This window comes from Phocoena sinus, chromosome 18 (assembly GCF_008692025.1).
Source record: "Phocoena sinus isolate mPhoSin1 chromosome 18, mPhoSin1.pri, whole genome shotgun sequence".
In the NCBI taxonomy this organism is placed as follows: domain Eukaryota; kingdom Metazoa; phylum Chordata; class Mammalia; order Artiodactyla; family Phocoenidae; genus Phocoena; species Phocoena sinus.
In genome coordinates, this window is record NC_045780.1 from 66934016 (window position 1) to 66949484 (window position 15469).

Below are 15469 nucleotides of genomic sequence, written 5' to 3' on the forward strand. Positions count from 1 at the left end.
GCCCAAGTAGTCCAGTTCCAGAGACTGTTCCCTTTACCACTGGTTTCAACTGCTTCTCCAGGAAAGGTTCCAAGATAGAACAGGCTTCAGGAATGTGACTCCAGGACATCAGGATTTCGCTAAGTTGGTTTCACGCGTGCGGAACGCGAGGGAATCTGAGAGGTTCTTCAGTGGCTTCCATGGACCTCCCAAGGAGGCTCCTGGACTCAGAGCATCCCAGCAGGCCACTTTGGGAACGCATACCATTTGCCCCCAGTCTTAGAGTCAGATTCTCCATTCCATAGCCAGGCCTGCTCCCTTGAAAATACCATCACACGCTGAAAGCAGTGAGCAGCCAGGACCCAACGGGAAGAGGAGGAATTCAGTGGATCAGGCTGTGACCCTGGGCCTCAACTGGAATTATTTCCCAAAAGGGCCTTTGCAGAGCCTACTGATCAATGGCGTGGCCCACACCAAGAAACAACTTAAATTATCCCTGAGTCGTACAGCAGGGGCCTATTGTCAGTTTGAATTGCAGATCATATAAAATCCATTGCTTTTCCCGTGGAAAACTAATGGGATATAGTTGTCTGTTAGCTATTCCTATGGGCCAAACTCCTCTTGTTAATCCCTTTAATTATCTCCTAATTAATCTGTTTTCTTTTTTGCTTCCATATTTTAATTGACTTTTTCAATTAGGAGCATACTAGGAAAAGGCTCTAAATATTCCTGGTTTTAAAATAAGCAACTGGAAAACCTCATTCTCCAATTACGTTTTTCCTTTCTCACACCAACCTGATTCCGAAATTTTTTCTTAGCCAAAGCTGCATTTATTTTCTCCCACGTCGTGCAATGTAATGACCATGTAATTCCGATAGCTACGATCTGTTGTTCTGACAAGTACATATTAGTTATTCAGCATCTTTCCTCATCCTGTTAAGAATCAACATGGGTATTCTGCATTAGAATCTTTCATGGTCGCTTATTTTAATAAACTTAATTCAGCTTGAAATTCTCACTTGCTTCTAACCATCCTCCCTAAACTAAATTTTCCTGGAGTAGAGATTATTTTGGGAAGCAGAATGAAGTGCACAAATCCTATGTAAACTACGTCAGAATTCTGTTATTGTTTTTAAATAAGCGGATTCCAAACAATGCAAACCGTAACAACATTAGAGATACAAAATCTAATAATCAGGGTAAGATTTTATACGTAGCGTAAAACATAAATCTGATCTTGCGCTTCTCCTGCTTCAAAACTTTCAGTGGCAATGAAGTTCATAGCCCTTAACTTGACTCCCAAAGTTCTTTGTTATCTGGCTCTAGTCTACTTCTTCCCGTTTTATCTCTTATCATCCCCCCACTGCAACCCATGCCCCCTTCTGTATTCCAGCCTTGAGAAACTTCAAGAAGGCCCCCAGATGGTACATTCTCCTAGCACGTCCTCTTCCTTTGGTCCTCATTTTGTATTCTCCCCCTCAACACACAAATACACACACACACACACACACACACACACACACTTTAGCCCTCACTCTCTCCCTTGCCAAGTTCCTTCTCATCCTTCAGGTCTCAGTTTAAATATGTCACTTCTTCAGAGCCCTCCTTTGCCACCAGTCTCAATTCTGACCCTCTCCCACCATTGTCTCTCAGCCTTCTCCTCCAGAACAGGGACCACAGTTTGTAATTATACATTTATCTGTGTCACTGTTTGGCTAATATCCGTCTTCACCACCTGATTGCAGGCTTCAGGCAGGGAGGCAGCATATCTTGTGTTTACTCACCTTTAGTTAACTAGCACTTAGCACAAGTCCTGGTACACAGCAAGGTCTCAATCAATATTTGTTGAATGAAGGAAGGAATGAGACCCTAGCCCGGAAATAGACCAAGAACAATGGTGAGTGTGATCCAGACCACCTGTCATTTCTAAACCTGCTGCATCCCACCCGGGGTGGGCGGAGCCCCTGAGGACTGCAATCTCCACATTAGACCCTGGTGTGGGACCATCTGCCTAGACTCCTCCAGGGCTCCCATTTTCCAGTTCTAGAAGATTCTTCACAAAGACTCTGGAATGGTGCCCTCCCACTCCATCCCACAGAAGCTGTGCCAGCCCCCTTCTCCAGGGGCTGGACCCTCACCTCTCTTATCTCTCGGAAACAGTGTTTAACCAAGGGAGGAAGAGTTAAAATAAAACAAAAAAAAACAATCCTAGCAGCCACAGGAAGACTTTCCCAAGACATTTTCGTCTTCATTTCTTGGACTAAAATTGGGAGACGCTATTTTTGACACTTCTGTTTTGTTTCACAATGATATACAAAGATGCTTTACATTTCTGCTCACTGCCCTCTCCCGTAGGGTTATGACAACTTGCTTTGATAATCAACAGTTTTTGTGCGATGACGTGTATCCTGACAGATCTTACGCCTTAACAAAAACTTCCTTACCAATTGTTTACTGTGTCAAATAGTTATATTTTGACAGTAAGTTTTCCTTTAGGATTTTAGAGTCCTATAGTATCCCTTACTAAAATTCTGCTGCCTACAGTTTCCCAGGCTTTGAATTGTATGCCTCATACATCTGTGCTGCAACAGCCTTCAAAATATTGACGCTAGACTGAACTATGTTCCAGGGCTCTCTCCTCAAATATGGATACTTGCAGAAATATCCTGTAGACTTGAAAATAATTTTAAATATAAGATATTTGAATAAGTATAATTAAGTACTGATTGCTTTTATCATGTTTTGAAATGAAAAGCTACTCTAGAGAAGAAACAAAAAGCCAATCAAAACATAACTAAATCTGTAATCCTGCATTTACTGTAAAGAAAATGACATACAAATATCTTTTCTTTCTTTGGTAATGCTGACAACGCTTCCCCAGTGCTTACTACGTGCCAGGCATTCTCTACACCTTGTGCCTGTATCAGCTCATCTAATCCTACAACAGCCTTTAGAGGAAAACACAATAATTATTTTCATTGTATGGATGAAAACACCAATATACAAGAAATTCAAGTAATCTGCTCGAAGTTACAAAGGTAGGAAAAAGCAGAGCCAACTTATGTGCCCAGGCATCTGCCTCCAGAGCCTGTAAGCCTAACCACTCCTCTGACCCCCTTCCGACAGACAGACCCAGGCAAATGATCTTTCTCGACTCAGGCAAATGATCTTTCTCGACTCCCAAATCCTCATATATATTCTATTTTATATATATATATATATATATTTTTTTTTTTTTTTTTTTTTTTTTTTTTTTTGCGGTACACTGGCCTCTCGCTGTCGTGGCCTCTCCCGCTGCGGAGCACAGGCCCCGGACGCGCAGGCTCAGCGGCCATGGCTCACGGGCCCAGCCGCTCCGCGGCATGTGGGATCCTCCCGGACCGGGGCACGAACCCGTGTCCCCTGCATCGGCAGGCGGACTCTCAACCACTGCGCCACCAGGGAAGCCCTCTATTATACTTTAAATTGTGTTAAGTAGCCTATTGTTCTATGAAGGAGAATGCTAGATTTTTATCGTCCCTGGATTTTTAACTGTTGCTAATAAATAGGTTAGTACAGTGAGGTAATTGAGTCAGATAAACCTAGATTTAAAATCCAGCCCTACCACTTACCAATTATATAACCTTTGGAAAGTTTCTTGATCTTTCTGAGTACATTTGCTGTTTTGTAAAATAGGGATCATTACAGCTGTTATAAGGAGAAAATGAGATAACCATGTATAAATTGTCTGGTACATGGGTAATCAATAATATACCTCACTCCAAGTGTGTAGGTAAGAACAGTAGGAAATTGTATTAATTCTCATGGAAAAGAAGGTTCCATCCATAAATTACTAATTCGATGTTGTAAATCATGTTGCATTGGCTGAAAATAGTTTATGTAGTTCCTTAAGAGCCCCAGTTGTATCAGGAGACGACAGCATTAACAAAAAAAAACATATTTTTCTAGCCTCATCGAAATTTTTACCTGAAGCATTACATTAGAAGACGAATGATCAAATTGACAATTATATGAACGAGCAAAATAGAAGAGCCAAACGGGTAGAAGTGCGGATGTTTCACAAATTCCAACTCCATTCTATGGAACTTTGTTTTCCCACATCCCCACATGAGGCCCTTTGTACATTTGTACACATAGGCCCATACGTGTACCCTGTATACATGAGCCTCTCTGGGTGTCATCTTCCGAGTGAACTGTGTTTGAAGAGAGTTTGAATTGAGCTTGTCAGAGAGAAGCCTGGGGAGACTTATCCTCTATACAAGAGATGTCACTCTGTTCAATTCTCCTCCACCCCTGATGATGGGCAGTAGCCACGTCCCGTGACCACCTCCCACAATAGATGATAAGAATGTATTTGGACACCTGACATAAGGCAGCCAGTCCAGAGACTAGTCATACTCTTGTGCTCTAGGAGCTGGCCCAATCTGAATGCTTTCTTGGAGATTTTATTTTAGAAAATCCAGACACTTGGGCAATTGTCAAGGGAGGACAGAAAGAGAAGTAAAATAAGACATGCCTGAAGCAGGTTGGCAGGGCCGGAGGGACCCTAGGACATCACAAAACAATGAGCAAAGTAAAGTTAGGATTAAAACTTTACCTTAAAAATCTGCAGACAGAAGTAGATGGAGAGAGAAAGAGATTTCTAGACTGCTTTGACTTGGATTATTTTTTTTTAACTTTTTATTTCGTATTGGAGTACAGTTGATTAACAATGTTGTGTTAGTTTCAGGTGTACAACTAAGTGGATTATTTTAAATTGTGGGTCCAGTTTGCCAGTATTTTAACAGTGGACCTTCCAGTACTTGACCCAAGATGTCTGTTTTCTCCCTTAGGATGCTGAATGAAACATCGACAATATGAACTTGAGCCTAAGGAGACATGGTGCCCTTGCCCATTGTTACAGAATAACTTTAGCGGAAACGTGACCAATTCCTTCTGGGGTCCCTGGTGCCCGCCTCTGTGTCCTCCCTACAGAGGGCGGCACAGCCTCTCATGCTGCTGACACGGGTTGATGAGTGCAGAGCACCAGGCTGAGCCCAGGACTCCTGTCTGCCCTTCTCCGCGGCAGTGTAGGAGGCTGACATTTGGGAGGGAGCCTGCGCCACCACAAGTACAGCTGAAATGAGCAGGGGGCAGCGTGCGAACTCCAGATGTTTAGAATTAGGATGACTATAAACAAATTTGTTTGCCCAGATCCACCCAGCTTGCTTTTTAAAATTACTTTTATATTTGGTAAACAAACCCATATTCTCTTTTCTTGGTTGCAAATAAGACTAATTCTTTAGAGACTGACAACCCCCATACTGGTTAACACAGTTCGTTATTCTTTCTCCAGAAATTGCATACTTCACATATCAACATCATTCTCTCAATTGGTAGTTTTGAAAATTTGGGAATTCAGTATAAACACTACCATTTGTGATTACTCTTCAGACTGGTTTTAGGCACACCTGTCACCTAATTAATTTTTTTTTTCACTTTGCCAACTTTAACATCCCGATGTTACTTTAGCTGTAAAGACTCTTCACTACCTCATATTGTGACATTTAATTTTATACAACTGTCACGGGACTGGGGCAGGGACATGGGCTGCAGCTTTCGTGTATTAGAGCAAACTGCTCTGTTGCAGGTGATTATCTGAGTTCATGCCTGGAAATTTCACCTGTGCATCAGTTACTAAGAAATGTCCGCTCCTATTCTACCACTGCCTCTTCTTCAATCATTTGATTTAGGGGTGTCTTCAGCCACCCTGGAGCACACATTTCAAGACCTTCTGATTAGTTTCCCCGCTGCACAAATGTGGCGCATAATTATTCACATTTTGTCATCACTCCAGCACAAACCAACGTTTAGCAAGTTCAAAGCTTCCTTTTGATAAGTCACAATAAATATGCTCCTCTGATGGCCTTCCACACTGCCTAGAAGGGTCCGACTTTACTCTCAGCAGTCACGTTTCCTTGGGGTCCTTTGTCAGAGTTAGAATCCACTGAAAACAACAACATTTCAGGATGCTTCTCTGTTCAACAGGTCTGCGCAAGACTGATAATCATCGAATGCCTGATTCACCCCTTGCATGTTCCAACATACGTGTGCACACATGTGCACACACACAGATACACACCTTCGTGTATAAGGAATGATTGTGAAATGGTTGACAACAGAGTTGAAAGCTACTTACGACAGTCCTAAGACCAAAACTCTTTCTTCCAGGGCCGTTGTTCAAGAGAGAACTGCAAGTATCTTCACCCTCCAACACATTTAAAAACTCAACTCGAAATTAACGGGAGGAACAATTTGATCCAGCAAAAAACTGCAGCAGCAATGCTTGCCCAGCAGATGCAATTTATGTTTCCAGGAACCCCACTTCATCCAGTGGTAAGTACATTGCATCTCATGATGGGCTTGATGATTAAAGTGTTGGTACAGGCAAGGCCACGTTGACCTAAAATGGTGTCCCCCTACTTTGTCTCTTTGGCTACCATTAAAGCAAATAGCTTTGAAGCTAACTAGATGCTGAAAATAGGGTTTTTTAGATTATTTAAATGGAAAAACGCATGTAGGAACTGTAGGCAAAGACAATTTCTAATCGATATCTGGGAAATCTGTGTCACTACAACTAGTGACAGTAACCCCCATATTTCTCACCAGTAACCTCCATATTTGAACCATCTTAGAAGGGCAATAGTTCTACGTTCTCATTTAGAGTATGAATTGATGATCTATGCAAAGAAGAGATTCTGATGCCTAAAACATTATTAGCAATGCAACAGATAGATTATTCAGTTTAATGGTATCATTTTAAGGAAGGGGAAAATGAAACCACACAAGTTAGTGGATTTACCCAATGTCCTGCAGCTAATCAGTTGTGGAGCTGAGCCTGGACCTCAGACATCTTGACCAGGGCGCTTTCTGCAGTCTGCTCCCCCTGGAGCCTGGCAGAGGCGTGAAGGAAGGCTGCCTGAGCCACCCACGTCTCTGGTCTCAGAGGCCTGCAAAGGGTGCAGGAGCTGAGACAAGGCCCACAGGATTAAACGCCCAGGGGGTTCAGTACTGTGTCATATTTTCTCCCTGATTTCACAGTGTTTGAAAGTACTTCCTGAAAGGTCTGGAAATTGCTCTAGGAATGAGGCCCTGAGAAAAAGGAGTGCATTTTTGGGCTTTAGTGAATTTCGTTTACACTTGTAAATTTTTTGTCAAAAACAAGCTAATTTTTTAAAAAACAAAGCCAGTGAAGTGAGTGAAATTTGCTCTTTTTGAAAGAAAAGGTACATAAACAAGAGATGATTGTTTAAAAATCAGTCTTTATTGTATGAAAATTCTATGTCATTGAAAGATGCTAAATGAAAAGGGATAGCTACCAGGGAGTTACATTTTCTTGTTGTGCATCCATGAGATGAGATGGGGAAGGTGGGGCTTGGTCCAGGAAGAGGGGAGAGAATCTGGGCAGATTGTTGGCAATTCTGCTTGTCTCCGGGTTTCTGCCCAAGAATAGCGGCACAAAGTAGCCAGGAACCAGCTCTGCCCAGAGTAAAAAAAAAAAAAAGTGCAGGTGCAGGGGACTCCAAGATAAATCAGCTACAGTCTTGTGGGTGTAGACAGACACAAGGAAAAGACAACATAAGATTCAGGCCCAGGGCATTATGATTTTGGATGAGGCAGGAAAGGCTGCCTGGAGGAAGTCCCAAATAAGTACATCCTAAAGGATGAGTAGGAGTTATCCTAGATGTAAGGACAACACAGGTAGAGTTCTGAACACATTTAACACCAAATACAGGCGTTTAAGTGGATCTACTTAAAACCATTCACATGTATAATTTATGGTTCTCTTTATTGATACACACGTATAAATTATTTTATTAAATTACCTAAATGCTAAAATAATTTAATTATACATATTAAATGACATCTATGGGAATAAACTTAGAGCCACCTAGGTCAACATAGCAACACTGCATTATATCGTTTTAATCATTCATTACTTATTTACTTAGAATTTGTAAGGATTGACCCTGGTACCCAATAATGGCAGTGTTAATAAGAAAATTCCATTCCTGTTATAAACTATTAGTTGAATTTCCTTTGAAAGTTATGTTTACGTATTGTCTCATATATTAATTAGAAGACAATAATCACAATTACTCTATGAAGAAGGAATATTACACTTAAGTATTTTAATAGAGGCTTTTAAATCGCAAGAAAAATTAGGACGAAAAATGTAATAAACTTAAAAATCATTAAATCTACAAACAAATAACTTCAGAGTCTCAGGAATGAATTAGTGACCTAATACAAGGTAGTAGGCCAAATAATGGCCCTCAAAGGTACCTGGAAATGTAAATGTCACCTTACAAGGAAATAGGGTCTTTGCAGATGTGATTAAGCTAGGCATCTTGAGATGGGGAAATTCTCCTGGATTAAATGCAATCACAAGCATCCTTATAAGAGAGGCAGAGGGAGAGTTGACACACATACGGAAGAGGAGAAAGGCAATGTGCCCATACAGGCAGAGACTGGAGTGATGTGGCCACTAACCAAGGGATGCCAGCAGCCACCAGAAAACGGAAGAGACAAAGAATGGATTCATCCCTAGAGCTTCCAGAGGGAATATGATCTTGCCAAAGCCTTGACTTTGGCCCAGTGAAACTGATTTCAGACTTACGGCCTCCAGAACTATGAAAGAATAAATGCATGTTGTTTAAGCCACCAGGTTTGTGGGAATTTGTTAGACCAGAGACGGGAAATTAATACATGCAGAAATTGCTTAAGACAAAGAAATTGATAAACATAAAGTAGCCAGTATCCCTCCATTTTTAGGTTTCCTTTTTAGGTAAACTTCTCTAAAGAGCTATGCATATTTTTTCCACTCCCTTTATCTCCCATCTCCCCTGAACCCATCCGCTGAAATCTCTCACCAGTGACCTCCATGTTGCTAAACCAATGGGCACTTCTGCTTTTATTGTACTCTTTCCACCTCTTAGTAACATGCAATCAATCTCTCCTTCGAGGAGCACCCCTCGCTCTCTGATCGTTCCTTCCTCTTCTGACTCCATTGCCCATTCTTTTCCTCTGTTATATGTTGAGGCTGCTATACACTGATGTTCCCAGTGCTGGGCCGCTCTCTCATTTACCCTCTCCTTCATGGTCTCATCCATTTCTGCGGCTCTGAATCATCTACAGGCTGAGAACTCCCAAATGCACGTTCCCAGTCCAAACCTCTCCTCTGAGTCCCAGGTTCAGGTATCCAGCTTCCTACTGGACTCACCTTCAAATTTCTCACAGGAACTTGACATGTTCAAGACCCATTTTTTTATTCTACTACACTTCCATCTCAGTATGTGCAACCAGCAGTTTCAAACCAAAACCAAGCAGATTCTCTCACATCCAGTTCATCAGCAAATCCTGTCATATGTGCCTTCAAGTCCATCTACTTCTCCCAGCACCCTCGTCTGAGCCGCCAAGTATTTCAAAATACTTTATAAGCTGTTCCCTCCTAATCTCTCAAGTTCCACTCTTGCTTTATTCCAATGTATCCTGCACACAGCAACCGGCATAAAGTTGCCTTTAAACACATAAAGGCATCATATCACTCCCTTTCTTCCAACCCTTCGCTTTCCCATTTCACTGGAGACAAAGCCTAAACATGTAACCTTGACTTTATCTATAGTGTCATCTGTGATCATGTCCCTTCCCAGCTCACCAACTCATTCTGGGCCACTCTTCCTTTGTCCACTGAGACCAAACCAAACTTTCCATTCTGTGAACACATAGAGCTCTTGTTTGCCTCAAGGCCTTTGCTTTTGCTGGAAGTTTCCTACTACTCTTCACATTTTAACTTCATCTTATTCATAAAGACTCCAACTCTATCCCCTGCGACCCACCACCAATCTCTGTCATTACCAGTGAGGCCTCCTCATTTCTGCTTATCCATAAAAATGGATTGTCATTTTATTTCTTTGTCCTTCCCCATTAGGGTTTAAGTTCAATAAATGTAGACACAGTGTTCTGGCACCATGTCTGTACCACCAATGAATATTTACTGAATGAATGAAAATGCAAACTGTTCTTTCCTCTTCTGTCTCAAATTAATTACATTTCAAAAGTCTCATTCACCTTATTCCTCCTAGCAGTTTTTCTTTCTCCAGTTCCTAACAGAATGTAACAGCAATTCTTCCTTCCCTTCCCTTCCCTTCCCAGCACACTGCCCCCAACCCCTCACCTCCCACACAACCTTCCCACGTACACTCAAGATAAAGCAGCAGGTGGGTAGCCTTTAGTAGGACAGGGATTCAAGAGCCTATGCAATCTGGTCCTTGGGGGCAAGGTCTAGTGTTGAGTATTCTGTGCTCCAGAGATGCTTCCGGGAGTAAACGGAGAAGGCTTAAGAGATGCCATGTTTTAGGCCTTTCAGTTTGAGTGCCAAATACCTACCCTTTGAAGTCAGAGCTTTCTAAATGTATGAGCTCTCACGCTCTTGTTTTAAAAAGTCAATTGACTACGTTTTAGAGCTATAAAATACCTCAGGCCACTTAGTCATTCCTCCCCAGCCCCGATCCTTCCTCGCCACTACAAAATATCAAAGAGCATGTGTGCACATGTGAGTGTGTGATCTCTGAATCCAGACCTACTGCTGTAAGGTACTGAGAAGGAAGAGTAGAGAGCGAGAAACACAGGCAGGTGGGGTGAAGTCCAGAGCGAAGACGCCAAGACCAGCATTTCGGACATGATTTTCTTCCAGAAGACTCTCTGCAGCTCTTGTCCTCTGGCCTCTCTCAGCGCAGTTAGTGCTGAGAGACGAGGAGGACCAAATGGATCTCGTCTCAGACCACCTGGCAACAGCCCTCCTGCGGGAACCGCAGGGCCGCTTCTCCCAAGCCCTAGCTCGTGGCCTTCCAGGAGCAGGGTCACCTGCCCTTCTCTTAGCTACCAACTCAGACTCAAGTTCAGACATCAGCCTCAACTCCACCTGGAGATTTTAATTTGAATCCAGGATCTGAGACGCACTTTTCCAGGCAGCTGTTCAGAGCAGCCCTAACCTCCTGCCTGAGGGAGGCCCTGGCTGACGGTGGGACACGGCTCCCCGCCGATGCTCACTCTGTACGCTTATGTCTGTAAGGGCAGCTTGTGTTTTTGTTCCCTCTTCTGTTTTACGAAATTACCAATGAAATCTAATAAGTGCGGAGGAGTAAAAACAGCCCCAGACTGGGAGCCAGGGGTCCTGGGTAGTTTGCCTTGACTCTGCCTCGGCAGCGCTGACCTTGGGGAAGCCACGTGGGCTCTACTCTAAATTGCTTTCACCTGAAGACTGTGCAGTTCTCGCTGTCACGCTTGCTTCTCGCGGGTATTGAGGAGATTAAGGAAGACACAGTGTGTGAGAATGCTTTGAAAATGGCCGAACCTTTCACAGATGTAAGGTATTACTGTCAATGATGATAATGATAATATAGTGCCCATCTCTGAAAATTACCATAACTGTATTTTTTTTTACTATTCAACTTCAACAGAAAACACTCTAGACAAAAAAAGAGAAAATATCTAATTGAATCTATCTTCATAAAGCCTATGAACTTTTAACTTTCACATGAAAGAAAATACATACTTTCCCAATCTATATTTCAAAATAAAGAAGATATTTGCTATCATTTAGTAAGATTTTATACCTCTATTATTATATTGCTATCCTGACTACATTCCTGTTATAGAATCAATGGACAATTTGGGGGGAAAAACCTTTATTAATACTGATTTTTACACTACTAATGATAGCTGCTATTTCTTGCGTTCCAACCATGCAAAGTATTATAAGACAGAACTAACACCTTGCTCAGCCCAAGTCTTGAAGCTAAGTAGTTTTACTTCCCTTCTGCAGATGAGAAGACTAAAGTTCAGAGAGGTTGATCTCCTGCCCAGGGTAAAGATTAATAACTGGCCGAGCTCAGGATTTTGAATTCCTGTCTCCCTTTGTCTAATATTTGTGTTTTTACTTTTAAATAATACTCTCTGTGACCTGTATTACAGCTAACATCAATAAAACGAACTGCAACATTCCTTTTCGACCATTAAATTAGATGAACAAGGAACAAAATTTGGCTAATGGCGAGAGATTTGTTGATATCCAAAAAGGTTTTGGGAAATGGGTTTTGAGGTTCTGACAGCCCACTGACAGTCAAGGTACAACCTGAGTGTGTGTCCCTACACTGACCCGGGCTTCAAATTATCTAAAAGGGAGGGAGGCTGGGAATTTGCTCCAACAGAAAGTCAAAAATGGAGATGTGGGGAGGGCTCTAATTTCTAAATGTTTACTTCAATCATTAGCCTCTAGATTAAATTACACTACTAGTACTGGTTTTTCCTAATATTTATTTTCACTCCTCATCTATGACAGTTGTCCCCAAACTGGGGTGCACATCAGATCATGTAGTAAGTTTTTTTTAATGCAAATCTCAAGGACCCTGCCCAGACATACTGAGTCAGAATTTGTGATATCTCTATTTATGAAATTCCCCTCAGGCATTTCTGATATAGCTGGTTCTTTGAATCACTGATCTGTTGTGATTTATGACCTTTCAGAATTGATTTTCTTAAATCCTAACATTATAGAGCCCTTATACCATTTAAATCACTTGGCTTCTTTTCAACAGTACTAAATTATAAAAGCTACAGTTACTGAAAACCACAACGTTCTATAATTATGACTCAGATGGGTTGAAAATGGAAAACATTCATGTATAAAACTCTGTAGAAAGTCAAGGAAGAAAAAAAATCCTAACTGCCGTCAATTTCCCATGTTAAGACCTCATGAAGCAACTTTCCCCCAAAGTGAATTTTATGTCAGAGCCGTAAAGATCTAAAAGCCCCTCGTGAGACTGCAGCAGCAGCCCTCTAAGACCATTAGAATCACCTCTTCCACCCCTCCCCCGACCAGCCACTTCAGTGAAGCCTTTCAGCCTCTCCAAGAATTCCCCCCACAAACTATCAATAATTCACTGCTTTCTAACATCATCGTTTGTAAAAGATATTTTTCCATTATTGCTGTCAACAAAAAACGTAATACACACAGATTATTATTTTTCCCATATGTTCAACAACTCGGAGCTATAAATAGATAACAAGAATGTTACCCACAATGTACAAATAGAGAAGTAGCATGACATGGCCAACCACATAGTTCAATATGAGAAAATTGCATTAACATGTGATTGCAAATACCTAAAATATGCTAAAAATAAATAGGGTAAAAGTCATCCGATAACTAAAAACAAAAAAAACCCAAAAACTATTCAGATCCAATTCAGTGCAAAGTTTATTCTAAGAAAAATCTTTAGCATCTTAAATTTTTAACATCAGCTCTTTGACAGTGAAGCAAAAGTTTGTTGTTCTCTTAAATGTACATTTTTAACATTGGCTCTTTAAAAGTGAAGCCAATTCCCTGGTGGCGCAGTGGTTGAGAGTCCGCCTGCCGATGCGGGGGATGCGGGTTCGTGCCCCGGTCCGGGAGGATCCCGCGTGCCTCGGAGCGGCTGGGCCCGTGAGCCGTGACCGCTGAGCCTGCGTGTCCGGAGCCTGTGCTCCGCAACGGGAGAGGCCACAACAGTGAGAGGCCCGCGTACCGCAGAAACAAAAAAAAAGTGAAGCCAAGTTTGTTGTTCTCTTAAATGTGCATTATTTCCTTTCTGAAAGGCATATTTTCAGGTGAAGCTTTTGAAAACAATCATCCCGTCAACCCTCTAATATACTTCTTCTGGACACAGAGTATAGTGATAGAGAAGTTTAGTGAGGAACTCTATACCTTCATCACTGCTGCATTGATTTTGCGACCTAGGAAACCAAAGCAACTTTTTTTTTTTTTTTTTTTTTTTTGCGGTACGCGGGCCTCTCACTGTTGTGGCCTCTCCCGTTGCGGAGCACAGGCTCCGGACGCGCAGGCTCAGCGGCCATGGCTCACGGGCCCAGCCGCTCCGCGGCATGTGGGATCCTCCCAGACCGGGGCACGAACCCGCGTCCCCTGCATCGGCAGGCGGACTCTCAACCACTGCGCCACCAGGGAAGCCCCAAAGCAACTTTTAATGGCCAATGGAAAAGTTCACGCCCTTCTGTCCAACCTTTCAGGAAAGGAAGATTGGATCTAGACATAGTTGAGCTAGAGCAAGAAATAGCAGGTCTAGATGTAAGCTGCCTATGAATTTTGGGGTTATCTATGCTAGTGATAGAATACGGAAGCATACTGGTAAATCCGAGCAAAATAAAATACCAAATAATCCCCACTTTTTGAGAGTGTATAAACTTGGTCAGTCTGAAAATCAGTCTATAGTCAAGGGTTTTTCTTTCTTCCTCTCCCTTTGAGAGACACGTAGGAGAAATCAAAGATTATGAGTCAGCATTCCGTAAGTTTTACTGCCTTCTTGTTGTAACATTCAATAGTTTGGAATGATGAGCAATTAGAGTGGACTTATTCTTTTCTTGAGAACACTTTCATGGGAACAAAAGTTTCACCTGGTCCCTGTAGTTAGGTTTCTGTGATGTTCTCCCATGTGTTTGTATGGTTTGGGGAAGAGAGGATCTGTATGGACTTCATTTTTATTAAGCAAAAAACAGAGAAGCTTAATGAATTTTCACAGTTCAGCATTGATCTATGCAATTAACACAAAGAGTCTTGTATGCAATGAATGAATTTTGCTCAAATGACACTTGCTGGTGATTTTTAGAAGTTTTATTCTAAAGGAATCTTTGTCTTGTGTTATCTTCCTTTAACAGCCCACTTTTCCTGTAGGTCCCGCAATAGGGACAAATACGGCGATTAGCTTTGCTCCTTACTTAGCACCGGTAACCCCTGGAGTTGGGTTAGTCCCAACGGAAATTCTACCCACCACACCTGTTATTGTTCCCGGAAGTCCACCTGTCACTGTTCCGGGCTCAACTGCAACTCAGAAACTTCTCAGGACTGACAAACTGGAGGTACTTCAATTATATTTGTGGTTTGAGATGCATTTGTGGTAGAACTATACCTCTGTGTAAGTGAATGCTTGTAAGATATTAATTCAGTCTTGCAAAACCGCCATGCACACACATTCACCTAAAAGGCATGCATTCATAATGCTATTGTTTGAATTTAAGGTCAAGTATAAAGGAAATTAGTCTGTGGGAAAAGAATAAGTTTAATACAAACAAAAATCTGTTGTGTGGAATGTGTGTTCAGGGGCAAAATATGTAATGACCAGTGGAACGTTGAATCAATCACTATGCAGGCCACGAAGATGGCTCCCGAGGGCTCCAGCTGTTCTAGGCGTGAACCTTTGCTGGATCCTGGAAAGGTCTGGTAACGGGCAGGTTAGGAGGCCAGCAGCCAGGACAAGGGGGACACTCAGGGACAGGGGTGGGAGGACGTAGGACTGTGACTACTGACCAAGTGGTATGATCATATTTCAGTATTTGAAGACCTAGTATGGCTGCTCTAGCATGTTCCAGGATATCAGCCCCAGTTATGTATAGGTAA

At 42.1% G+C, this 15469-nt stretch overlaps 1 protein-coding gene across 11 annotated transcripts in view; it reads left to right on the forward strand.

Moving 5' to 3' along the window:
• The window catches only part of MBNL2 (muscleblind like splicing regulator 2), a 153543-nt gene that overhangs the window by 93009 nt on the left and 45065 nt on the right, over window positions 1-15469 (forward strand). For 10 of the 11 annotated variants that reach the window (XR_004346674.1, XR_004346675.1, XM_032611221.1 and 7 more), the window contains 2 exons: window positions 6190-6354; window positions 14731-14931. Coding sequence is in view for 9 of the 11 variants with exons in the window: in XM_032611221.1 (XP_032467112.1) it covers window positions 6190-6354; window positions 14731-14931 (366 nt within the window). In the remaining 2 variants the exon portion in view is untranslated. The remainder of the gene's footprint in view (window positions 1-6189; window positions 6355-14730; window positions 14932-15469) is intronic. The other variant, XM_032611225.1, reaches the window with a different exon arrangement.